General features: G+C 40.1%; 1 protein-coding gene and 1 long non-coding RNA gene across 3 annotated transcripts in view; both read left to right on the forward strand.

Moving 5' to 3' along the window:
• Nucleotides 1-1,785: 1,785 nt before the first annotated feature.
• On the forward strand, nucleotides 1,786-15,001 carry LOC107835982 (uncharacterized). The gene is made up of 2 exons (XR_001661824.1): nucleotides 1,786-1,838; nucleotides 14,238-15,001. It is a non-coding gene; the product is annotated as an uncharacterized LOC107835982 (long non-coding RNA).
• Nucleotides 15,002-17,500: 2,499 nt separating this feature from the next.
• The window catches only part of erfl3 (Ets2 repressor factor like 3), a 62,190-nt gene continuing 52,999 nt past the window's right edge, over nucleotides 17,501-26,691 (forward strand). Inside the window, exons 1-2 of one of the 2 annotated variants that reach the window (XM_016670522.1) lie at nucleotides 17,501-17,696; nucleotides 17,771-18,302. In XM_016670522.1, coding sequence (XP_016526008.1) covers nucleotides 18,281-18,302 — 22 coding nt within the window. In that variant the 5' untranslated portion in view covers nucleotides 17,501-17,696; nucleotides 17,771-18,280. Of the gene's footprint in view, nucleotides 18,303-26,691 lie in introns of both variants that reach the window. The other variant, XM_007550229.2, reaches the window with a different exon arrangement.

Below are 26,691 nucleotides of genomic sequence, written 5' to 3' on the forward strand. Positions count from 1 at the left end.
AGACATCTCCAAAGCTCAGAGTGGCAGCTTGGGGTCACCAAGTCGCCATCGTAACACTTAATTTTTAAGCATTTATATTCACAGTTCACATATTTACGAAGAAGTTCCAGGAATTATGACTCAAGGCATTTGTAAACCTTTTTAACACTCTCACAGATTGAAAATTTTCAGTGGCATAACTTGATTTATACGTGCAGATTCTGAAATCATTTGTACTTATTGAATATTTGCACATTTTGACTGAGTTTGAAAAAAAGCTGCTACAAACATATTCCAAAATATTTTGTATAATTTCCACTTAAATACATAGATGTTTGTAACTGTGACTGTGGCTGCATCCTAAGTGCACAAAGGAGCTGTCAACCTTTATAATCATCATTGTTCTCAACAAACTCAATTGTTGTTTACATCCTTGCTGATGTTTGCAGTTTTTCTCATTTTAAAGAACATTCCTGCTGTTATTTGCACATCTCTGCTGTTGCACAGTTTTATTATGACTTATTGTAAATAGTCTGTTCTTTCTTTCAATGCTCAAATTCACATGAACATTTTGTACTTTTTTTAATTATCCTACTTATCTGCACACTCCTTGAGATTGTAGTATGCTGTTTTGATTATTTACACTGTATTTTTTACGTTCTGCACAGTATAGTATTCTTAATTCTGTTTTTTATATGTTTTATATTTTTTATCTTTGTGTGAACCTGCATACTTTGCCTGTCACTTTGCTACTGTTGCACCAGAATTTCCCCACTGTGGGACAATAAACTGTATTTCTATTCTATTCTAACATGAAAAAAAAGTCTAGGAATAATTTACAAGGCACTGCATGAGTTCACAATTTTTTGGACTCCAATTTGAGCCTATGGTAGAACGGCTCTGAAGGAGAACGTGGACATTTCCTGGTCCACTGGAGTTATTGAATACGGCTATGCATGAGTACTTGATACACCTGGGTCTCCGAGATAACTGATATGCCCCATTCACTACCGCATAGAAAGGCGAGTCGATAACACGGGGCAAATAATATCTAACAATATGAGAAAACTGCAAGACAACTGCAACACATATATAGTTGACACTCTGACATTAAAACAAATTAAGGTTTTTCATGTTTTTTCTTTTGTTGTTGTTGCTGTTGTGGTTTGCCTTGTTGTAAGAGTGAAAAAATCATATTAAAAATGAAGTATAAAAAAAAAAAAAAAGGTTTTTCTGCTTTAGGTCACCAATATTATTACGAATCCCTAAATGCCAAAATGAGAGAGGATTTTTCTGCAATATACATATTTCTACAATTTCTTTATATTATAAAAATGCTCTGGATGCATGTAAACATTTGAAATTTGGTGGAGTTGCCCTTGACTTTGGATAAACATGCTGTGTGTACTACTCACAATAGCTTGCTAGTATTTTGGCACATTTCTCCTGACAGAACTGTTGTAACCGAGACAAGTTTACAGACTGCTTTATTCAGAGACATTATCACAAATCAATGTGAGATCCTGACTTCATGATGACTGCTCTGAAACGTTTGACATTCCTCTCCTTTGGCCACGTTGTAGCTAATTTGGCGACAAGGCCAAGGACATTTGGAAGACCCACTTGTGCCCAAATGACTCTCTTCCTGATATCTTGTGTTGTTTTGAGGCGTATCTTCAATATTGTCACATAATTTTCTTTTCTCGTGAAACCGCCTGTGCGCCAATCTGTCCTACAATAAGCCAAACCCTACACTATGAGGCTGCCACTTTCTTACATTACATTTCTTTCCAAATTTAACAATGGTTCACTGTGGATTATGTAAGTCTCTTATCAGCTTCAGCCAACATCTTTACAAGGTAATTTGCTTTTTTTTTCCAGGTTTGATGCACACAGTTCACATCCAAACACATTCGTTTCTGCAACACAGAATCTGACTCCTTCCGGAATGTCATGACGGTTGAATATTCCCGATGCTGCTACTTGCATGTAAGTGTTTGGACAGACGAACATGAACACCTTTAGAAATCTGGGAATATAACTAAAGTTTAACCAGTCAGAGCTATGGAGGTCTGCAGCTCTGCTCCTGACATTTTGTCTGATTTATTTTTACTTTTCCCCCAAAAAATAAAAACCTTCAGTTGTGGCTCCAATTAACTCAAATTGGAAGATTACAAAACCAAATAATCATCATCTTGGCTTTCCTAAATTGCTTACACTTCTGAATAAAAAAACCCCAAAAAACTCTTCTTAGCAAATATATAAAATGTTGATGATCTTAGTTGATCTAAAACAAAAGAAGGGAATATTTTTTGAATGTAAATACTGTATCTGGATTGAGTTTTGGTTTGTTTAAGGTCACTCTTCACCTATAAAAGTGAATTTAGCTGAAGGGTGGATATTTTGTTTATCTTCATCAAACTATTTTCACCTTTTTGCTAAGAGCTACTGAAGAAAACAAGAATAGAGGTGTTTTTAAGAAGATTGATGGATAAATCCTTCATTTGACACTCTTCAAAAATCATCTCCAACAGTTTTTTTTTTTGATGAAAAATAAGTTGCTGTTGCTGCTTCTCAGCCCTGAGGATAAGCTGCGGCGCTCAGACGTTGCACACACAGAACAGATCCCAGCAGAGGGGCCGCCTGCAACTAATCAGCTGAGGGCTGGCATGATGTAAAACATTATCCGTCACAACGGCACACTCAGGTCGGAAAAGAAAGAAAAAATGAATCAGTGCCACTGTATAACAGCAGCTCCCACACTGTGAATGAGCCCACTGCAAGGCGCCTCCACAAAAGGACCTACGTTGTACCATCACAAAAACAATCCCTCTCACACACACTCACGCACGTTCGTGGAGAAATCCGACAAAGCAGAAAGGATGATGGTGATTATGACACATAGCTATGCCACCCACAGCGGTGCCTGCGTGAGGGCAGAGCACATCAAACTGAGCAAGTGTAACACATGCTCTGTGTCAGTCCTCCTCCCCTGCACTGGCATGTAATGCATGACACATAGCTGAACCACCTACAGGCCTGCTGTCTCCATGCCCAGCTGATGCTGGAAGAGGGGCGACTGAGGGTAGCAGCCAAGGAGACGGATTTTACACGATTGTCCTCTGAATGAGAGTGTTTACGAGCTCAGGCTGTTTTCCTGAGTGGAGAATTAGTTCTTGGATTGGCTCAGACGTCTCTCTTTTTAACTTGAAAATATCACCAAGTGTCACGTCGAAACAAAGTGCTGATTTACCGTTAATAGTCTCATCTGCTGCTGCTTCTCACCCAGCAGCCCGACATGTGAAAACATGTTGCAAACGGACCTCTGGGTGTTCTGTGACTGCATCTGTCGTAAGCTCAGAGCTATTCTCTGAATGTGATGAGTGTCTGTGTGTATTATTGGATGTGATGGGACGGCTGGCAGTGGAGGAGTAGTGGGGGCAGGGGGAGTTTGATGGCCTGCAGCCGCTTACTTCCAGGTGATCCAATCTGAGTGACCCTGAATTGCCCTGCTGTGAGGATGACAAATTAAAGCAGGAACGGTTACTTGATCCGACCCAGACCTCCTCCTCAAATACAGTACGTGCATAATTCACATGCATGCACCAGCATCAGCTCTGGACTGCTCTGATGATCTCGTCGTTTTGACACATGTTGATGATTGAGAGGACAGGCGAGACGAATATTTGTGATTTGGGGTTTAATGAGGTGAAGAAGTTTTTTTTCACATTTATTGCCAAAGATGTTCCAAAAGTAGTTTGAAATAAATTAATCTTGTGTTCCAGAAGCTTAATCTAACAAAATAGAAAAATCTGACTTTAAATTTAAGTGCATTTGTTCTTTGTAAGTGAATCACGATGTGTTCATGTTCACCTTGGTTTTTGAACATATTTCTGTCTTTATGTCTCCGAATTCTTGCTTCACCAAAAACTCTTTCTCACCTTTCGAAACTGTGTCTATCAAATCGTTGCGTCAGAGATTTTGACAGCTTTTTTTTGTCAATTTTCATTCCCTATATCCGACAGTACAACTACAGTGTTGCAAGTTATTGCGCACCTTTCCCTTTCAACACCTTGAAAGCTAAAAAGAAAAAACAAAAAAGATCCAGTAGATGAAATTATTTAAAAGTTTGCATGAACAAAGGTAACATTAACAAGCTTTAATATTAATCGCTACCAAAGAGTCTAGCAAAAGTCTTCATGTATTTTGCATTAGATTTTAATTCGATTTTAATAGATCCATCCACTGCATGTCACAGATTTAGCCAGCAGCTTTGTGGGACAGTCTTGTTGAGGCTTGAGTGGTAAACTAAGTTGTTGTTGGCTTTTTGCAGAGGCCACAAATTAAACTGGAAATGTGTATTTTCTGCAAACAGGTGGTAAAAACTAATTTGTCATTGGTTAACTGGGATTTTTGTGCTGGAACAAAACCAACTCTCTTTCCTTTAGCAGGCTTCTTTCATTCTTGAATGATTTAAAGGTCACTGCTGAAATAATTGGTTCGGCAAACAAAAAAATATCCCCTTGGTAATAATGTAAAAGTAATGTTTCAATCAAAATGTTGTGAGTCAGACCAAAAGGATCCTGTGCTGATATCCTACCCTCAGATTTTCTAAAGGAAGTTTTGTCTGTCGCTGCATCTGATCTGATTCAAAGAGTAAACTCGTTCCTCCCATCAGGTGTTTTTCCCCAAGGTTTCAGAATAATCTGGACAACTTTCTCAACCTCCAACTATTCATTCACAAGCAAAATTATTAAAAGCAGTTAAATAGTTTCTGACCAACAGCTTTGAGCTTTGAAGGCTTTCATTTCAGTTTCAATGCTCACCAAAGAACAAAGACTGAGTTTGTCACAGTTGTCAATGACATTCACTTAAACACAGACGGAAGAACTGCAGCAATGTTGGCCATGACATTACTGAGGCAACTGGACTCTCTGCTGCAGTACTTAGCCGGTTCAAATCTAAGAACGGACTGAAGTCGCATGTGGGGTACCACAAGGTTCCATCCTGGCTTTCTCTTATTTAGTATCTCTATATTATTAATTATTAATATTTTATATTAATGTTTAATGCCTCCTTCCAACTCAGATTAAAGTAATAGCATTAATTACTGTTATTATGCAGATAAAAAGAAACATAACTGAAGTTATTGTCTTTGGACCTAAAGAGGAACGACCTAGAGTCAGCTTCAGTTATTACAGCTATAGAAACTAATGATCAGGCTCAAAATCTGGGGGTAGTGATGAACTCAGACCTGAACCTTCAAAGACGCATAAAGACAATTTCAAAGTCGGGCTTCTGTCACCTGAAGGACATTTCCAGGATTAAAGGACTAATGCTGCAGCAAGACCTAGAGAAACTTATTTGTGTGTTTATCTTTTGTCGCACTAATTACTGCAACAGCATCTAAAAAAATCCATCCTCCGGCTGCAGCTGATGCATAATGCTACTGTTCACACTCTCACTAAAATCAGGAAACCAGAGGACATCACACCAGTTCAAATGTTCTTACATTGACTCTCTGTAGCTCAGAAAATAGACTTTAAGATACTTTTGTTAGTTTATAAATCACTGAATAGTTTAACACTAAAATACATTAAAAACCTGTTGTCGTACCAGCCTTCCATACGACCCAGGTCTTCTGGTTCTGGTCTGCTCTGCATCCCCAGAACCAGAACTAAACATGGAGAAGCAGCATTCAGCTTCTACGCATCATAAATCTGGAACAAACTTCCAGATTCCAAACTTCCAAATTGCTGAAACACTGAGTTCCTTTAAATCGAGACAAAAACCCTACTTGTCTTTTTTAATGACAATGGGCTAGGAATGCATCTTTTCATTACTTTTCTTTATTTTGTCACCGTGTTTTTATTTTATTTCTTTTTTGCTTGTTCATTGTGTTTCTATCATGTGAAACACTTGTTGCCGAAATGCGCTATGCAAATGAACTTAACTTGACTATTACTGTTAAAAAAACTAACCATAATTTATTTGAAGAACCTTGAATAATATGAGTTACAACAACATTGAATTTACCTTGGGGATCAATGAGGGTATTTTTTTTTATTTGAAAGCCGACACGTCTCAGTGTTTTATTTTTTCTTCTCATGTCGCCTGTGAAAGAAGCATCTTTGCTGGCGGAGGCCTTTGCTCAACTCGTTGTTTATTTGTTGCTTTGATAATTAGCCTCTTATTCATGCAAATGAAACCCAACCGACTTCAACTGGCCCAGAAAGAGGAAGAAGGCGCAGCGTGCACGCATGCAGCTGAGTCGTTCCAGGTGATTGTACTGAGTGGGAACAGATGATAGCGAGACAGATGTGGTGCGAGGAGAAGATAAGGCAGAGGAACAGAGGCGACGTGTGGAGACAGAGAGATTGCACTTTGCTCTCCGAGGGGAAGAGGAAGCTCAGCGCTGTGCCAATAGGAAGAGTTTGTTCCTCGGCGAGATACAGGAGACAGTGTCAACACACACGCTGAGCTCAATATAGCTGCTGTCACCCGGCCAGGCATACCTCCGTCTCCTCTCCAGCCTGACACCTGCACCTTCCTCAACACCTCTCCTTCCTTGCTCCTGTGCCTCTCGTCTCTTCCCTCATATATTCCTCTCCTCCGTACAACCCGCGTCCATCAATGTCACGTCCTAGGAGCTAAATTAACTGATCCCTCCTTTCCCGAGCTCTCTCTCCCCATCTTTCTCCTCCACCTCATTGTACTGTATATATACCACCGACTTGACACGAAGCCAGACGTTGGCTTAATATAACACGTTTTCTCTGTGGCTGCCACCCGCTCCCGCATTACCCTCTCTTTCCGTCTCCCACCACCCCGGCTTTCATATGGGCACCGGCTACTTGTTTTTTTGTTTTTTTTTCCATACTTTTCCCACTGCAGAAAAAGGGAGCTTTTTGTTCTTGAATAGCTCCCTCATTGCCATGGTAATCCAGCAGAAAGAGAGAGTGCGGTTTCTCTGTCTTGGGCCTCTTGGATGAAAATAGTAAGTCACGATTGGTTTCTTTAAGTGGTTTCTTTAAGTGAATCTGAGAAATCAGTCTGCGTAAATCTGGAGCTCCGCACGCATTCATGGACGTGTGTGAATATCCCAATCATCTGTCTTCTTCTGGTTGGACTTTTTGCTCCAGTGTCAGCCCTCCTGTTGATCCCCCTCTTCTTCCTTGTCCTCTTACATCACGCTCTCCCTTTACTCTCCCGCTGCACTAACCCACTACTTGCTGTGGTAATCCCATTACTCATGTGCAAATACCAGCTGGGGGAGAGAGGGAGGGAACATGTGCACGGTTGAAAACTGCCTGGAGGCCTCGCTTCAGACGTGTTTTTAAAATCCTTCAGTAGGAAAGGCGATGAACGCAGGATTGCTGCAGCAGTTTTTTTATACAAAAGAGTCTTTTTTTTATGTCCTTGAAAAGACCAAATTAGTAAAAAAAGATTTTAACCAACTGCAAATATTTGTTAAATGCCTTGCAAAAGTATTCAGGCTCCTTGAATTTTTCGACATTGTAGGACAGTACAACCGAGAACTTCACTGTATTTAGTGGAAAACTTTGTTCATTCAAAGATTAGTTTGTATTTAGTTTTCACAGTTTTATATTTCACTCTAACAAATGGGGGGAAAAAACACCCCCACAGCACACTCCGCATCTCCTCTCCTGTAGCTTTTTGATGCTTCTCTTCTCCAACACACCTGAACCAAAAGGCTGAATTACCATACAGAGACACCTGTTTAATGACAGAAATTTTAAAAGGTAGTTTTATCTACAAATTTTCCACAACTGTCCCTCTAGTACATTCATAACCTTGATGTGGCCAGAAGTAAAAATGAAGTGGCACCCTTGCTTTAGATCCAAAGTCCAGGCTGAAATCCAACGGACAATCTACCGCAATATTTGAAGTGAATGTTAGCAGATGATTAAAATTCAATCTGACTGAGCTTGAGCTTTGTATCAAAGAAAAATACTTAACACCTTTAGTCTCTGGGTGTGCAAAAGCTGGTGGAGACACGCCCCAAAAAGAGCTGCAGCAAAGAAGAGTTCAATATTACTGACTCAGAAATGCCACGATTTTGAAAACCATGATTTACTTTTATTCCATTTTACAGATATGTGCTGCTCTGTGTCCGTTTATGGCATAAGACCTCTGCATAGTACATTAACGTTTGTAGTTTTAATACAGTTAAGTTCAAGGAGTACAAATCCTTTAGCAGTTTGGCAGCTTGAAATGTTTTTAATCCTTTCGTCTTTTGTCCTTCCTTTATCGCTTAGCATTTTAAGGACAAACTGCCCACCATGATTAGAAATGCCAAGGTTCAAGGACCAGATTTGTGAAGGCTGAAAGACTGCGACTCGTCAAAAAAAAACGAGAATAGTGAGTAATTTCTAAAGACGTAAAACATATATATATAAGTATTCGCCTATCGTTTTGGGAACTTGCAGGATTTTTTTTTTTTTTTTGCGCTGATTATCCTGTGGGGGGTAACAGACTGAGAGAAAAGACAGAGAGAGAAACAGTGAGTGATGTGTGGCCATGCCTCCTGACTGTTGGACTTGCAAGCTTGAAAATAAACAAGTTCTGCGAAGACAAAGAACCCATTGACTCCCTTGTTCCGTCTCCCTCTCCCACTCCTTATTCTCCACAGCTTCGCTCTTTTCCTGTCTCTCCCTCTCTGTCTTTTCTTGCTGCTCGTCGTTTCAAAGTGATGAGGTTGCAGGGTGAGTAGGCGGGGTATTAACCGCCACCCTCGCTGCACTTGTCCTGCTGATGCCTTTTTCTCTGTCTCTTTTATCTGGCCTGCTCTAACTGTCGGTGGCTTTTAGTCCGCCAGCACATTTTCAGTTTGCTCCAAGTTCTGCGTGTGTGAAACAGGAATGATGGCTTGTTTTGTTGGGTGTTTTGCATAAACCTATCCGAAGTTGACTGTTTCAGTTAATTGCCAGGAAACAAAGTTTGAGAAAGATGTGACATGGGTGAATGAAGGAGGATAAAAGGGGGAAGTGAGTGTGTATCCGTGCATGAATTGTTTGTCACTGCATTTACTCTCTTCCCCAGTGGAGTGAATCACCTCACTCAATGTGTACATACTGTATTACACCTCTGTCGGCTGTTCAACGCCCCGTCCAGGAATTATAATCCCCGCCTGGTCTCCGCTGGTTGCAGAAATCAGGTTTTGCATCCAACATGTATGCAAGTGTGTGAACGTTGAGTGCGCCTGCCGTGCCTGCGGTGGCTCTGGTTAGTGGGTTACCACACCCATTGTCCACGGTAATTACCCAGACTCAAGCCATCTGCGTTGTGGAGGAAACCAGTGAATGTGTCAGTGCTGACTGTAAGGCCTGGTATGTAGTTGCGCCACGGATGTCCACTGAAAAGAAACAGCATGTTGAGGTTTTAAGATCCTTGGTAATTAAACCCTAAAATATATGTCAGCTTCAAGTGGTTGGCAAAGATTTCTGTCGCGATGCCTGCTCTTGGTTTAGAGGATGCATCAATTCAGTCTTCTCAGAAGATGAAGGGGAGCGTGTGGGGGTATATGAATGAAGGTTTGAATCTATAGGAAAATGTGTCTGGAGTGTATTCAGACGCACACAAACACTGCAGCGACAAAATCTGAGCTCTCCCTTTCATTCTCTTCGTCTTTCTCTGCAGAGCGTCTGTCTGTCATTCTGATTAGGAACGGACAGAGTCGCATAAAGCTGAGTGTGTGGTGGGGGGGTAATGAAAAAAAGGGCGGGATGGGACATGGAGGGAGTTACAGATGATGTGGAGCCAATAATACAAGGCTCCTCTGTGATGCACTGTCTGTCAGAGCCATTAGCATGTTCACTTCCCCACTTCCCATGCCGCTTCAGCTCTAACGGCTGGAAATTTGAATTTCATTTAAATAAATGGTACCAGAAATTGCCACTGCGGATGTGGGGAAACATCTTCCTCTTTGGTGCAAAGAGCAACTTTTCACGCATCTTTAGTTTTCTGACTAATGCTTTACTTCTGAAGTGGGTTTTTTGGTGGCCTACAAATGGGTATGAGATAAGCATTCGATATTGTTGCATAAAACAGAGGTTTCCAAAGTGGAGGTTGGATCGCCCCCACTGGGCATCAGAAATCACCAAGTTCACTAAGAAATCAAAGTAACACGAAAATAGGTCATGACGAGTATTCATGCTTCAAATCTTAGCAGAGATACAAAACACGCAAACAATAAACTGATTGCAGTTGTTTAATAGTGTTTTTATTGTCATACCAGCAACTAAACACAACTTCTTCATCAGTTTGGAAGCTTCAAAAGTTCGAGACACATCACAAAATTATTTAGCTGAAATAACATTTTCAGGCATTATGATTCAGTACCCCATGTTAATTCATCAGAGAAGCAGAAAAGATGCTCGTAATAACTTTGGAGAAACTGCAACTCAGGTGGAAGAATCTGTTGACACGAACACAATTAGCTGTACACTACACAACGCTGTCCTTTAGGGAAGAGTGGGAGGAAAACGCCAAAAATCTCTCTTATCTGTTTGGTGTAAGTAAAATGGGATGTATGGCAGAAATGCAACTGTGACTTGGGTTCAGGCTGCCCACATTAAAAACCCATGGGCAGCATCCTGGTTTGAGGTGCTTTTCCTCAGCAGGGAAGCTGGTCTAAATGCATAGGAAGACGGATGAGGGAGTACTGAGGAGAAAACCTGTTAGGGGTCGTCTCCACCAAACCAGTTGCGGTGCTTAACTGGTGCTAGAGTTTACAAAGCACCAGTTCTTTGTGTTTCACCACCTCTGGCCCTAGCATGTAAAAACTGTCTCTAACCCAAAACGGGATTGCTGTTGAGCCAGAGGAAACGGCAATAGCAACCAGTCGAAACATCTGTAAAAAATGAATGCTAAAAATATATTATGGAAACAATTTCAGACTTGGGTTCAGGCTGGACAACAGTGAAGAAGCCACAGCAGCATCATGTTGTGGTTAGAAGTGGCAGGGAGGCTGGTCAGATTTAATAGGAAGTTGAATGGAGATAAATACACTTACATTTCTCAAAGGTGACCCTTTGAAAACTGCTTTCCAACAGAAAAAAAAATTACTCTAAACATACACCTAGAACATAATAGAGCTTGTTCATATGTTAGAATGGCCCAGTCAAAGTTCAGACATGGATCAAATGATAATCCAGGGCTACTCTGCCTTGCCCACCACCAGGAGGGATGTCAGTCCTTTCTCTCCCACCTGGGGCTCCAGCCCATGCTGCCACCTCCAGAAGACCTCACAATGTCTAATAATTAATTTACCATCATTGGTTTTATAATCACTTTTTATGACTATTTGTGGATTTCTCAAAACAAACAAAAAATAACTTGAGTCTTTTCAGTGGATTTTTATCAGTCTTCGGGATAAAGACAAACATGTAGGGTAACATCTCACGTTTTATTCTTCTTCAGGCATAATCAGCACATAACCTGAGCTGAAAGCGTTTTTGATTGTTCACAATTAATCTCCCTCTAAAAGATCTGGAGGTTAATTGCAACAAAAAGTGAATTACAAAGTGTTGGCTCAGTGGAGGAGAACAGAAATTCCCACCACACTTTTCTGATTTGTATTTACTCAAATCTATGTAAATGTCCTTGCACAGCACAATTATGAGCTAATGTGTGTTTGTCTGTCATGTAAAATCCCAAAATAACACATTTGTGGTTTCAACAGAGGAAAAAGCAAAAAGGTTCAAGAGGCATAAGTACCTTTGTGGAACCGTATAATCAAACAGCTTAGAATAAAGTTAGAATCAAAGGCTGCTTTATTTATGACAATAAGCACACAAATCACAACAGAAATAATAAGAAAATGTCACAGAAGTTTGTCTATACCTTTGTTTTTCTTTTAAAACTTAAAAACGTCAGCTATACTTTCTTAAAAGTCATGTTAATTAGAAGAATCTTTTGTCTAATTAGGATCCAAATTGTGAACTTATCAGGATGGATACACTGCAGAGGATCAGCATCTGCAGCTAAAGCTGCTGCTAAATAAAGCCAACATATGAGCATTAATTGGAGGACGAGCGAATCGTTTCTGTCTGTGCCTCGTAATTACGTGGACGATGTCAAGGTCTCATTAATGTCCGATTGAGGTTACGTTCACAAATTAGCACAATTACTGAAATAAAAAAAATAAAAAATCTTTTTACTGAGCAAAATTACACAAAATGAATCTCATTTCCTCCATCCATCAGGCATGTAGGTGAAACCATTACCTGAGGAGGAGAGGAGGTAGGAGGAAAGGAGGTGGAGGCGCAGAGAGGTGGCAGAGGCAGAGGCAGGAGGAGGAAGAGGTGTGAGAGTGAAGGAAGGGAGAGTGGACGCCGTGTATGACGGGCGGTGGAGGATGACAAAGCACAGCAAAGACAGAATGGGGAGAAAAACAATCAGAGTGCACAAGGAGGAGGAAGCTGAGGAGGAGGAGGAGGAGAACACAAGTGGGAGAAAGGGAGCGGGTTGAGCGCACCGCCGTGTTTATTAGTGTTCAGAATGTACTGTGCTGTAGATTTGTCTGTAAATGTCATCTGCTGCACTTGAGTTACAATAGTGCACGCTCACACAAGTCCGCAGCATGCGCACACACACGCACACGTAGGTATAAAGACCCAGAATTATAGAACAGAGGCCGCCATCTGTCCACGCAGTGCTAATTATCTCTTATGTGACCATGTTGTTGGAAAACTTGTCCTCTAGCTCATTTCTTCTCTTTTACTTTCATATGCAGTGCTACAGCTTACAAAGGTATTCAAAGCCAAAAGGATTTTAGTGGTTTTTCTGGTCATAATCACAAACTTTAATGTAGTTTTATGTGATATTAGTTCATAATTGTGAAGTGAAAGAAGATGGATTTGAGAAATTTCGCTAAGAAATTGTGAGAAGTTTAGAATAATTTGGTTCTGAACTCAATCTGAAATAAATTTTCTAATACAAGCCAGTGTCAGGGTAAAAGTTTAGTTGTTGGCCACAAAAATTTATATTTTTAAATTAGAAGTCCAGAACTGATGTAATATCTTAATTAAGCCAATAAGATAATGTATCTGTAAGTCATTGCAGATCTAAGAGATTAAAGGATATTGGAAAGAATACTGCAAACATGTACAGAAAGAAAGGCATACAATTTATTAATTTTTGCGGGGTTTTTTTTGTTTGTTTGTTTTTTTGTTTACAAAACCTTTGTCCATTTTTAACAGCTAAAACAGGATGTGAGCCAGTGTTTGTTTTAAAACACTGGCTGTATTTAGCCAATGTATTGAATGAGTATGCTAAAGTCTGCTTTTTAATAAAAATCACTGGATTCGTCCATCCAATATTGCCGGACAACATTCAATGCTGTATTGTATTTAGCTTCATCCTTCCACACCTGCTCACCATGATTCTGCCACCACCGTGTTTGAAGGTGGAGCTAGCTTTCAGGATGTTGTGCAACTTCTGTTTCCTACCATGTCACCCAATCTCCTATCAGATTCCTAAGGATTGTGGTAAAAGGGAAATGAGACTTCCTGTCACTTGCTTTCACAAGGATTTTCTTTTTGCCACTTTCCCATAAAGCCTGACTAAGTGGGGGACATGATTCTCCCACCAGATCTTTGCAGAGCCTCTAAAAATATCATTGGCCTCTAACATTCTCCAGCAAACCTCTGAAGCCACTGATCATCCATATAATTTCACACATGACATTTTTATTTGTAGAAATTATTGAGAACTATGTTTCATATTCCTTCGACTTCATAATTATGCACTACTCTCAGTTGGTCTGTCGTAGAACTTACATGGAAGTTTATGGTTGTAACATGAGCAAATGTGAAAAGTTTCAAGAGGTACTCAAAGTTTTAAAAAGCACTGGATGGAGATGTAGTGTTTTAGATGCATGCCGGAGGAAGTGACAGAGCGTCCAGTGACGGAAGGAGAAAAGTGCGCCCTTATTGTCCCATTGTCAGCTGCAGAGTGGGAACTTATCATCCAGGTTTGTTTCTGTGGTTGTCCTGCCCCTGCAGGAGATAGCAACTCCAAAACCAAAAGCGTCAGTGTCCAATTGAATGTTTTTTTTTTTTTTTTTCTTTTGGTTTAGTGTCTTATCTGGCAGAGCAGAGTCCGTTTCCTGCGGCTGTCAAAGAATGGGCAGCGAAGGGAGGAGAAATCCTGTTTGTAAATCACCCCAGCGGGACGCTGCTGCCAGGGGACTCTGTTTACTTTGTTTTACTACCACTGTCTTATCCTGTTGACAGGGCAGGGCAGTGGTGTGTATCGCTGATGTAACAGTGCATTTGGGAAGAAAAAAAAAAAGCACATAAACACATATCAGGCCTCCATCCTGTTCAGCCAGGTGCCAGTGTTCAAGAAGGCACAAAAGGAGATTCACTTCACCTCCCATGTTTGACGCCTCACCCCTTCGCTATCGGCTCAAGAGGAAGCAGAAGGTCAGCGTGTTCTAGGTGACGGGAAGCAAGTCGGGGCTCAACACCGGTGGTCTCAGTCGAACAGGTCATGCTGAACCTTGGAGAAAGAGAGCGTTTACGAATTACATATATCTGTGATGTGAGGATGTTTAATATGCCCACACCTACAGTGTATGCAAATGAACGCCACGGGTCACAGCACAGCCGCTTGTGATGTTTGTGGGAGAAATGCAGAATAGAGCTCGTGCTGACTGCATGTTTTAGGAAAACACAGAGTTTCTACAAATGATGACTCAAATTCATTTACACATCTTTTTTTTTTTTTTTTTTTCCTTTTCAGTAAGGTTGGTTTTGTTGATTTCAGTATGTATCACATTGTCATGGCTGTGTTTACAGCAGGCAAAGTGAAGCATTTCATTCCTCAAGAGCTGCTTCTTCTGCATCATTTTATTTTAACATATTAAAATAAAATGAAGAACTTAAAACATGTCAATTATAAACAAATAATGAGTATACTGTATAAGTTTTAGGGGCCAATAAATGTATAAGTGAAATGTAGTATAAAGCAGTTTATAAAATGTAATATAAAAAAAGCCTGGTATTGTTTTATTTTCAAATGTTATGCTTTTATATGTGCAAAACCAAATAACATAAAATTAGTGGACTGTAACAGCAAGGTAGCATATCAATTTCAACATGCTTTGCTGGTAAATTAATGGGGAAAAAATAAGTAAAATTATTATTATTTTATCCTTTCTGACCATCCCATAGTTAAATAGATAAACTGGAAAATGAGGGCACTACAATTTACTGACTGTTCTAAAAAAAAAGGACTTAAGACTTTTGTCTTTTTGGCAAAACGATTTGTTCACCTTCTCAGGTGTTTTTTTTAAATAAACTGTTTGCACTGTTTTTAGTATTTGTAGCCCTTTCAGATCATGTGATGAAAATGGCACTATAAAAATATATTATTGTCCTTATTAAGCAGTGATTATAGGAAATAATAAAACACTAATAAAGCTATAAATCTAAATGGCAAACTAGTTTTCTATCCAGATAGTCACTGATGAATCATAGTGGATATTCTTAAACATAGATGTTTTTTTTTGTTTTGTTTTGTTTTTTGTTACAAAAGAGCTTAGACTCTGAAAGAACATGCAGGCAAGTGTTGAAGTTGAAAACATGCAGCTGCTAAACCTTGAAAATCATCCAAAGCGCTTTATTAAAAGGCAACAAGTCATTTTCTCTTGTTTCCTGAGGATATTCACCTGTTTTCCAAAAGGCTGAGACGACTGCTCACCGGACATGACTCCCAAAGTGCAAATGAGCTAATCCAAGGTATTTACTGAGAAGCATGAGAAATGCATATTTTAATATTTTGCTGCCACAATGGACACGTGGAGAGGGACTGGTAAAATATCCAGTCTTTCTACATATCTGAAGCTGTGTCTGGATGGTAACATTAAAATAAAATGCATAAAAACATACAGAAGCCAATGAATGGCTAGTCATTTTTTATGAATGGATTAATGTTTTCTGGTCTTTTACCATCCAGCTGGAAGGTATAGTGTGTCCTGAGCAGCATATAGGATATGTCAAATGTTCACTTCTTGGTATTTATCAGACATTTTAGGAAGCTGCTGTAGTGACAGAGATATTATTGTAAAAAAAAATAATAATAATAATAATTTTATCCATCTAATGAAGTGAATGGTGTGAAGCAAAACACTTTTAGTCATAGAGTCAGTTTAATATTTGTCCTTGTGTTCTTCATAGACTGAATTGAATTTTCAAATTCAAAAATCAGATTTTTTTTTAAAACTGTTTAAAAGTAATAACTTCCATCATTTTCAGCCTGTACACATCAACCAACAGCATAATTTTTTGGGTTAGTTAAACCATAAATAAATGCTAAGGACATAAGATTTGATGCATAAATGGGGACAGTCTTGTAATTTATTTATTTTCTAATGGATTCAGAAACACATCCTCCATCAAAAACCATTGAGTATATGTATTTTTTTTCCCTTTTATGTCTTTAAGTATAAAAATAGAATTAATATAAATCATTATCAGTAGGTTAAAATCTATGCATATTTGATTTTTATATTTATTCTTAAATGCAACATATCTCTATGTTCCAGTACAACTTATGTTGGACACTGAATTTGTCCACTTGGGGACAAATACAGTATTTTCTTTTCTTTTCACTTCTTTTCTTTTCACGAATCTATTTTTTTTTCCCAGTATAAAATGTATACTATTGTACGTAGTGTGTATATATGTTAGAACAGGGCAAAGTACTTCTAGTGAGACTGTAAGATGTTTACTGTATCTTCTTGATCTCCAAATAGCACAACAAAAAGTTTAGCATAAACTGTAGGTTTCTATCTACGTCTGGAACATTTCAGGTTAAAACATCTTTGTTCTTCATTTAGTGAAGTTATTCACAGAGTATCCAGAAATTTTACTCAAGGAAGAGTAGTGACATAACATAACTCAAGTAAAAAGTATGGAGTAGTAGAACTACTATTTATTTTTCCTACATAATATTAATTAGGTAAATATAGCTCAGTGTATGTAACTGGTTACTACCCATCTGGTGACTGGAAGGCTTACTGAAAGTGGGCCCCAAATGAAACTCTGCTTTGGGCCTCATTTGGGCTTTGGCTGGCCCTGCAATGGATTGACTTCCAACAGGTTTTTAATGTTGTTTGAACATGTGAAACTTGTGTTTTCTTGGAGGCAAACACAGATGAATGAAGCTTTAATGCCTAATCTACACATGCAAACAAATAAAAAGGACAAAACATACATTTTAATGTGAAAGGAAGTGAATTTCTGACACAGAACTTCAAAAGTTGGCAGCAATGGCGCGTATAAGCGCTCTGATTTCAGTATTAATCACCACCTGACGCTGTCATGTAATTTAACAAGTGTAATTATGCTGATATGAAAAGGTCTAATTATCTCAGACTGACGCAAAAGAACACAGCGAGCCAGGCCGCTCTTGCGCCTCTCCTCCATTCGCAGCATTCGGATATGATGTCAGCACGGCAGCGCGCTGCGACAGTCTCCTTGGCAACGCGGCGTGCGGCAGTGACGCCAGTGCGGGCCCCCGGCTCGTGGTGAGTGGGCGTGACTCGCGACTTTTAGCCCCCTCCCTCCTGTCTCCTCGTCAGTGTGGGCGGGCCCCAGTCAGGAGAGAGCGAGCGAAACACGACACCCCCGAGGAACCGAGCGAGGCGCGTGGGGGAGGAGAGCAGCGCGGAGTGGAGTGGTGTGAGAGTGAGTGGAGCACTAAAAAGTCTGCGAAGAAACACAGGTTTGCTTTCTAACCTTCGTTTCTGACACACAAGTAGTAGAGCTTTGAAGCCGGACTGTGAGAAAGATGCGGCCGGGACGGAGTAAAGCAGCTACCGGACAGTTAGCCAAACTACTTGAAGAGGAGGAGACGGACTGAAAGGCTTTTCGGTTGCCTCTCGAATCGGGACGGTTGGTTGTTTCCCCGAAGCGAGTTGAGCAGATTGAAACGCTCCCAGTTGCTCCAGGACCAGCAGCGAGGACCCACAAACGTACATATTTTTTTTCTTCTTTTTTTTAAGGGGAGGAGGACTTTTCGGTTTTTATTGATCCGGAGAACCCGACGGAGTAAGAGCGGAGCGGCTGTAACGAGGACAGAGCCGCTGAAGCGGTAGCTCCCGAAAGAAGAAGAAGAAGAAGAAGAAAAAAAAGTTTTCAGCGTGTCTTTACCAAGTTTTCCAGACTGGAAACCGGAGCGGGAAGAAGAGGCCAGAGAGACTGACTTTTTCTTCCACAAGCAACTTTTGTGGAGTTTCTCCAGTTTAGCTTTCCAGTTCAGCTGAAGCAGAATGAAAACACCTGGAGATACTGGTGAGTCGGCTATGATTGTTGTCGACCATTGTCTTTCTTGTTTACTTACTCAGCAGGGCTGGCAGCGTGTGATCACTAACTTGTATTATCGATTTAACAAAAACGGGGGGTGGAGGGGGGGAACACGATGAAGACCTGTTGATTAGAGCTGCTCTCACGTGTGCAGCAGCGGCTTGATAAGCAGGTAAAATCTGGTGCAGGTTTGGCACTGTACTCCGGTCTGAGAGGAAGTGGTTATACTACTGTACAGTTTTTTAAGCGACATGCTACCGTGTCGCCGTGACAACCTTATTTTACCTTCCGCCAGCTTTCAGAGAAGTGGCTGAAAAAAAAAAAAATCCTAGAAACACCAGATTCCCCCTGCTGCTGCAGCGGCGCTTAGAGGTGGACGGATCCAGGCAGGTATAGGAAGTAAGTGAGCTGACTTTTTGTCAGGTACTTGGCCTGTCAGTGAGCTGAAGTCAGGAGGGGGGGATTCCCAGCAGTCAGCTGAGGTCTCTGCGTCTGTAATTCCCGAAATGCTTGCATAAGTTTGTTCTTGCTTCTCTCTATCTTAAGGTCAGTGTAAAATTTCTCCAGAAAGGAGGAAGTGGAAGTACGGTCATGTGTGTCATCTATTAAGTTTGCTGTTTTTTTTTTTGTTTTGTTTTTTTTGCAGTGGCAGTCATAATTTGTCAACTACTTTTAATCTCAAGAAACTTTTGAATATATGTTGGTACAGTTTTCAAAACATAAAATTAACCTGAAAGATTATTTTATGTGGAAAAATGTGCAATTCATGTTTGTTTGTAGTTGTAATCCACCTTAACCACAAAATTATTTTTAATAATAGCTGTCATGTTAGCAAAGCTTCAAGAATTTGATGTCGTAGTATAATCATGTTGTTTATTTTAAAAATTGTGAGTTGTGGTAACTTATAATTTCAAAATTCTGGGGAAATTTGTGTGTTTCACACCTAAAACAGAGTATTCACTGTAAAGTCAGCATAATTTTTGACATTGTTTCAGATATTATGACATTTTGAGTGGATGATCTTCAATGAATCTACTTTTTAATATGAACCAGTTAACTCTCATCTAATAGTTGGTGATTAAGCAAAGCCTCATCTAAACTAATGAATCTAAAAGACCGTTGAAAGATATCTGAAATAAAGCTCCAATTATGTACATAGCTTGAAATTAAAGAAGTTGCAGTACATTTACAGCAAACATACAGAGGTTATTTATGTAAATAATGTGAAAGGCTATGACAAAAATTTACATAATTTCTAAAATTCATTTTAGATTTTATGATTAAAGAAAATGGTCTTTGATGGATGCTCCACATTTACTGGACACCAGAATAAATAGTAATCTCTAATTTGACTACCTTATTTGTCCAAAATTTCATGTTGGATACTAAAGAAAAGTATATTTTCACCCCTGTTTAATTTTCACACCATAACCATCTCCAAGCAGCAAACTTTGTCTGTTTTAGATTGATGAAACTCAATAGTATCCTTCTTTCAGCTAGCTGGAGGGCAGTGTTCAGCAACAAGTGAGGGAGAGGAAGTTCTACCTTTTACTTTATGCTTAAATCACACCTGCATTTCCCCTGCAGACTCATTACAAGAGCTTTAAACTTTAGGAGCAATGTGATAAAATGGTAGAGAAAGGTAACATCACGGTGTGCCACTGTAGTTTCTATTTATTCCTAAATCGCTGTTTCTGTAGGAGGATCATGACATTTCTTTAAGTACTTCCTAAGAAGCATTCGGCTCAGGATCATATGTGTGTTTGATTGACAATCTGTGCAGGACCCCTTTCCTCCTGGGAGAGCCCCCTTCTTTCGCTTGCTCTGCCTCCTCTTGACTCCCTCTGCACCCAGCCTAAGCCCATCAGCTCCTCCACATTCCAGCGCACACACACCCACACTCTTCAGTGGCCCCGAGGAGACTGCCATGACATCCCACCACCACCACTAGCTGCTTTACAACAATAAACTCTGTGTTTTGTGTGGCAGCATATAGCTGGAGGCACTAAAAACGTGCTTGTTTTTGGGGTTTGATGCATGTTGTGGATTTGTTTATTGTGAGTCTTTACTCTTGGTTGTTTTTCCATTCAGGTAGTTAACATTTAACTTTATAGATACGAGGTTTGCTTCTTTTTCTGTAGAGCATATTTATATGTGTCATCTTAAGGCACTTTAAGTTAAACTGTTCCAGAATTTAAATTAATCCAATCACGTTATACTAATTCAATATAGTTCAATTTGATTCTGGTTAGAATACTATACTACAGTGGTATTGCTGCTCTTTTCCATTGAGCCACTGGTTAGCAGCAATCCCACATTAGGGCTACATCAGTGGACATTTAATTACATTTAGTGAAGCTGCTGTCACATTGTTGACTATTGTTGGTGTGTTAAAAAAACATTTACAGAGTTTAAATGTGAGCAATCTTGCGAAACAAAGTTTTGTCATGTCTGTGAAATACTCGCGTTGCGTTTGATGCGCTCTTGGTTTGAATAGTGTGTGTCTCGTAGGATAAAGGCTGTGGATTCAGGGCTGGTTAGATTAGCTTTATTTGACAGCGTGGATGGGATTTTGTTTTAGATGTTCCATGAGTGCCAGCAAATGGTCAGAAAATTATTTCCCAAACAAATCTGAAACATGGTAACATCATCAGTTTCACTTTTAGTGCACGTCTAAAACAAGTCTGTAGCTGTGAGGCTCATTAGGTGATCATCATACAGTTTTAAAGAAAGAGATGGTGGACTGTTATTTACAGTGGTTCTAAATAAATATGTATCGTTGCATTGCTTAGCTTTTAAAGGTAAGAAAACTATCTTACGGTAAAATTATTTTTTATTTCAAATACTTTCTGCAGGGTTTTAAAAAGTCTTTAACAATCTTCAGAGTTTTGATATTTAGCATCCTCTTACATTTGTTTAAACATTTATGTTTATTCATTCATTTCTTTTCTTTGATTCATTTCTCTTCTTACAATGCACAGGCTCATGCTCCTGAACTCCAATGTTGCATTTTTGCTATTTATATATTTATTTTTTGCACATTTTCGGACATTGTAGGAACATGTATATTTAAGAGGATTTGGTTGGAAAACAGCAGTTTTATTAGTAAGCTACAAGTTGTCTTACTGCATACTGCAAGAAGGAATTGAAGTTGCACAAACCTCTATCATCTAACTTCAATAGATAAAGCATTAAAGTCACAGACTAACATTAGCAACATTCCAATATGAGATGACAAATATCAACTTTGCTTAGGTTTTAATGGTAAATTAAATATAATCTATTAGATTGGCTTAAATTATTTGTTGGGTTTTATGACCACAATGGTCTTAAAAAGACAAAATCCTATAGTACCATAATTTATTTTCAGCGCTTATTGGCAAACATAGAAAGTCTGGGTCAAAATCTGACCTCTGCAGCACCTTTTAAACAGCAGAAATATTAAAGTTGTTAATCTGCAGGATTGTCCCTGGTCTGTCTGATCTCCTGCTGTTCCCACATATGCAATCCCAGCACTGTCTCAAGCCCATCGGTGTTTTTGCATCATTTAGATTAAGCTGTGTTGTAGGATGTGGATAAGTAGTCTGTGAGATAAAAAAAAAATGCAATCATTCCTTCCTCTGTGGGGATGTTAGATGTGGGATTATGCCTCGTATGATAATCTGCTGGCTTTGTTGAGTTCACTTCCTTTCTGTAAACGGCGTGCTTCCCTTTTACGTCTATATTTTACAGATATTGCATTAGCCTGAACAGATAATAGGATTTCTGGTTAGAAAGTGAGTAGATGTGATGAAAACAGACGCAGCAGGGTTTTATCTACATCTGCTGGCGCTGGCAGGTTGGTGCTGGTGTTGCAGTGCTGGAAAGTATCCAGTTTAATTTAGGTTTTATATCTAATCACTGCTGTATACCTGGCTTTTGTTAGTGATTGACGGAGTTTGAGAGGTGGGATGCACTTCATCTGTGCTCACACAAATGTGTCCGCCTATGTTTGTGCCTGAAAGCTGTGCTAATGATTGATTAAGCTCTGGTGATAAAGATTTGGAGAAACACAATTAAAACTCTTATCAGCAATCCACAACAAACACGGCGCCGCTTTGCAACTCCGTTCTTCTCCATCAGACTTGAAGGGTTACAGTTCTTTCTCTTTTTCCCTCCTCTCTGACGGGACGAGGACTTGTGTGTGTCTTTGTGTGACGGAATTGCACGGTGGGACCCCTGGCTCCAGAGTCGGCCATTGTGTGGGTGTGTGTGGAGTGTGGGACAATGGTGGGAGTGGGGCAGGGCCTGGGACTGATTGTGTGTGGACTTGTGGGGCCAGGGACCTCTCATTGTGGTAATAATGGTGCAGAGTAGCTCATAGTTTGATGGTGCTTTTGACACATGAAGAGACCCCACTTCTGCATGTGTGTTAAATGAGGGAGAGTGGGTGTGAGAGAGCGGCAGCGAGCGTGGAAAAAGTGGAGCAAATCTGAACATCCAAGCGTACTTTTCAACAAGTGTTGGGAGAGAGAAAAAAAACAACAAAAAAACATGCTTTTAATGATTTTTGTTGTTCACTTCTCCCTGCTTCCTGAGAGTGATTGATGTGCCTCAGAGGTGTATTTTAGGGACACACAGAAACGCAGCAGATAAATGTAAAATATCACGTTTTCCTCTTTTTTTTGTGTGTGTGTGTGTGTGTGTGTGTGTTTCCGTGTGCGATTGCAAGCATATGGGTTTCAATCTCAACAACGGCTGTGATGATAAGCACAGTGATTAGCTTTATCTGGGAAAACTCCCTTGCAGCGCTGACCACAGCAAAAGCCTGCATTTCTTCCTGTCTCAGTTCAGTTTTACAACCAGGTTTGTGTTACAGGTTTATATGTCCTGCTGCGATCAAGCTCAGCCAAAACGCCTAAAAGCCTGAAACTGATAGTGTGCCGCAGCAGAACTGGTTGTCCTCCAAAGCCTCCTTGATTGCTTGTTTCAGGAAACCAGCTGTTGAGCCAGTATTGCTGAGAAATATGCGCACGAATCCAAAGAAGCCCCTTGTGTTGTTTTTTTTTTTGTGCACACCACGAAAAGTTGTGAAGATATTCATCTTGTTTTAGTTTGAGTTTATTTATTTGTGCCCTCTGGAGACGGGTGAACCAGATTTAGCCACTGGCTAACCTCCATCTGCAGCTCTTAACTTGTAGCTTGTTTCAAAAACTGAATCTGTTTTTGTAATAGTCCAAAGTAGAACATCCAATGTAAGCATAGCAGTGTCATCTGAAAGGTTTACCAACATTTTAAAAAGTTAGTTTCAAACCACAAAAAATGTCCATCTTACCATTCCTTTAGCCAAAAATACTTTTACTGAGCTGTAGCAGACAGAAGAGATTATGAATGGGTTATAGTCCATAAACTAATAAATAAAAAATCGTCCAAAATCAAAATCTGATTGTCAAACCTGAAACAAAACCAGAAAATATTACTGGCCTGGTTAAAAAAGTCGAATAAAATATCAAACGACACCAGTTATTGGTGTATTTTTGCTCATGTATACCAAGAGAATCTCATTCCAGCCCATACCTACTCCTGTCCTTTTCGGGTTGTAAAAGAATCGTTATGAAGGTTTTGATGTGTCCCTCTGTGATGCTAAGTTGACAAATGACTTCTGGTTGGAAGGCGGCCTCAATTGTGGAAATGTCTGCATTTAGCGAGGAATGTGACCAAAGGGAACAATGTGCCCAGCCAGTCGTCACTAATGGACCTCTGCACCATTAGTCCAGCGTCGCCCTTGACCACAGAGACCACAGCCAGCAAGGCCTGGATGCTTGTGACTGCTCTCGACCCTCTCTTCCCTTGTGGAAGTTTGTTTTAACCTCTTCAAGCATTGTTTCATTAGTTGCACAATTATGAAGGTTAATGCTACATAGTTTCACTTATTGTTGTCACAGATAAGCCGTGTGCGTGTCTCCGGTGTGAGTCAAATCCAGTTGTGCTGCAATAACATTGGTTGTAGGCAGCGTGATCCACATTGATCTTTATTGGTTATTGTTCAGGCGGGCCGGGTGTGCATGTGTGAACGGGACGGAGTGTTGACAGATGACTGTAGCACTCTTGAAGAACATATTTGTGGCTCCGCATACAGAAAAGACGCACACACTCTCGCGCAGGCTGCAGCTTTTTTTATTTGAATTCTTGGACCTCCCACATTCCTGCTCAGAAGGTTAATAGTTGCCGGCTGTGTTGCATTACACATGAGGGGGGGAAACACAACAGTTACTATCTATTCCTTGGTAAAGCATGCATTCTTGCAGACTTTGTCGGCTGAATCTGATTATATGATGAAATTAGTTTATTTAAAGAAGCTTGTAGTATTGGGATGCACATCACTTCACCGTGCGCGCACGCGCGCACACACACACACACACACACACACACACACACACACACACACACACACACAGGGCTCTCTTTTCAAATGAGTATCAAAATTCATGTTGAGAATGCTTGGTTTGACCTGCTCTGTTCGGCAGCTGTCTGCGCATGCATGCGCGTTCGTAATGTAATGAGGGGACTTTACACAACTCCACTGCTCATTCTTCACCAGAGGTGACTGAAAGGCACGCAGTCGCGAAACAATATGTAGAGTGTATGTTTCTACGTGGGGAGCTCTTTAAAGGTAACAGAGCTTTGTACGTCCGTGCCCGTGGGTGTATGTAACAGCCTCTCGGTGACGGCGGCGCCAGTGAAACTGATCCCAGGCCGATTACACGCACACACACACACACACACACACACACACACGTGCGCGCGCCTGATGATCAGGTAACTCTATGCCTCTGATCCCTCTAGATGAGAGGTTTTATTTTGGATCAGAACAAAGCAGTGTCCTTTAGGTTAGAGCTCGGACTGTCACCTTGCTACTGGTTAGAATATAATCAGGGTGTAAGCTGTCAAGACTGTGGCAGCACTTGGGGTTCGTCATTCAAGTGTGAAGCCAACTCTTAGCTGGTCCAGCAAACCCACAACTACAGAGACTAATTTCTTTTATCAATCTCCTGATGGTGCTACTCTTAGTATCACATTTTCCAGACTATAGTTGTAGTTTTTTCATAGATTAGCGGGTCTTGCAACTTATATATGTTTCTCTCCTCTTCATGATGCATTTTTTGATTGATGCATTCACTTTGATTGAGTTCATTTATGCTGATGGACATGAACGAAGAATTAAAAGTTTGGAAAGCTAAACGCGGGCTGAAACAAAGATGGAAATGCTCCACAGTTGGGTGCTTAAATGTGCTGTGAGGCTTATGAACGATGCATTTTACAATTTATCAATGAATGAGAATCATACTCCAGAGCAGCCTACATGTTTCTTTCCACTTAATGACACATTTTTTGACTTATGCGGCTTTTATTCCGGAGCGACTTGTCGTCCAGAAAATACGGTATTTTGTATTTTTCCATTAGGCTAAGGTGTTGCACACATTTTGTGTTGTTACACTCTTCCTGTTTTGGGCCTCCAGGAAGACTGTATTTGTCTCAGTCTATCTCTGACCAGTTTCCCTGCTTCTGCTGAAGAGAAGCATCCCCGAAGCATGATGCTGCCACCACTACGTTTCACCATGGAAAAGGTTTGTTCTGGGTGATGGGTGTTTTCTCCCAAACATAATGTATTTGCATTCAGTTTTTGCACATTTTGTTTTGTGAGGGAACACGGTGAACATTACATTTCTTCCAAACACTCAGGGTTCATGCAGTGCACGGCTCATTGTAGCAGTAGAGTTACCATGGATCTCTTGGCTGCTATTTAGATTAATTCTTTCCAGCTTCTTGTTATTTCCTAACCCAACTCTGATTTAAAATTGTCCATAACTTCATCTCTGACCTGCCTGTCTGGTAAGTTCTTTGTTCTTCATGATGCTGTTTGTTCCCTAATTTTCTCTAATAAACCTCTGATGCCTTCACAAAATGCCTGTATTTATATGAGGTTAAATTACTCACAGGTGGCCTCTATTTACTAGTTTGGGAACTTCTGAAGGAAACTGCACTAGATTTTAATTATGGCTATTAGAATTTAAAGGGGCTAAGTACAAACGCACACCATACTTTTAAGATTTTATATATAAAAAAGGTGCTACTTTGTTTTTGTCTATAACATAAAATCCCAATTAAAATGCATTAAAGTTGGTGGTTGTTGCATAACAGCAACATGAGTAACACCTGAACAGGGATGCGTACTTTCAGGAGGCACGTATGTTGTAATCTATACTTCTAATCTTCTGGGATTAACCCTAATGCCTGTGGTCATGCTGAAGACGTATTTAGAGATGTGTACATTTTGGCTCCTAATGTGCAAAACAAAAAATATACATATATATTATAGGTGTGCCGATCGATCGGC

Source organism: Poecilia formosa, unplaced genomic scaffold (assembly GCF_000485575.1).
Source record: "Poecilia formosa unplaced genomic scaffold, Poecilia_formosa-5.1.2 Scaffold34, whole genome shotgun sequence".
NCBI classification, from domain to species: domain Eukaryota; kingdom Metazoa; phylum Chordata; class Actinopteri; order Cyprinodontiformes; family Poeciliidae; genus Poecilia; species Poecilia formosa.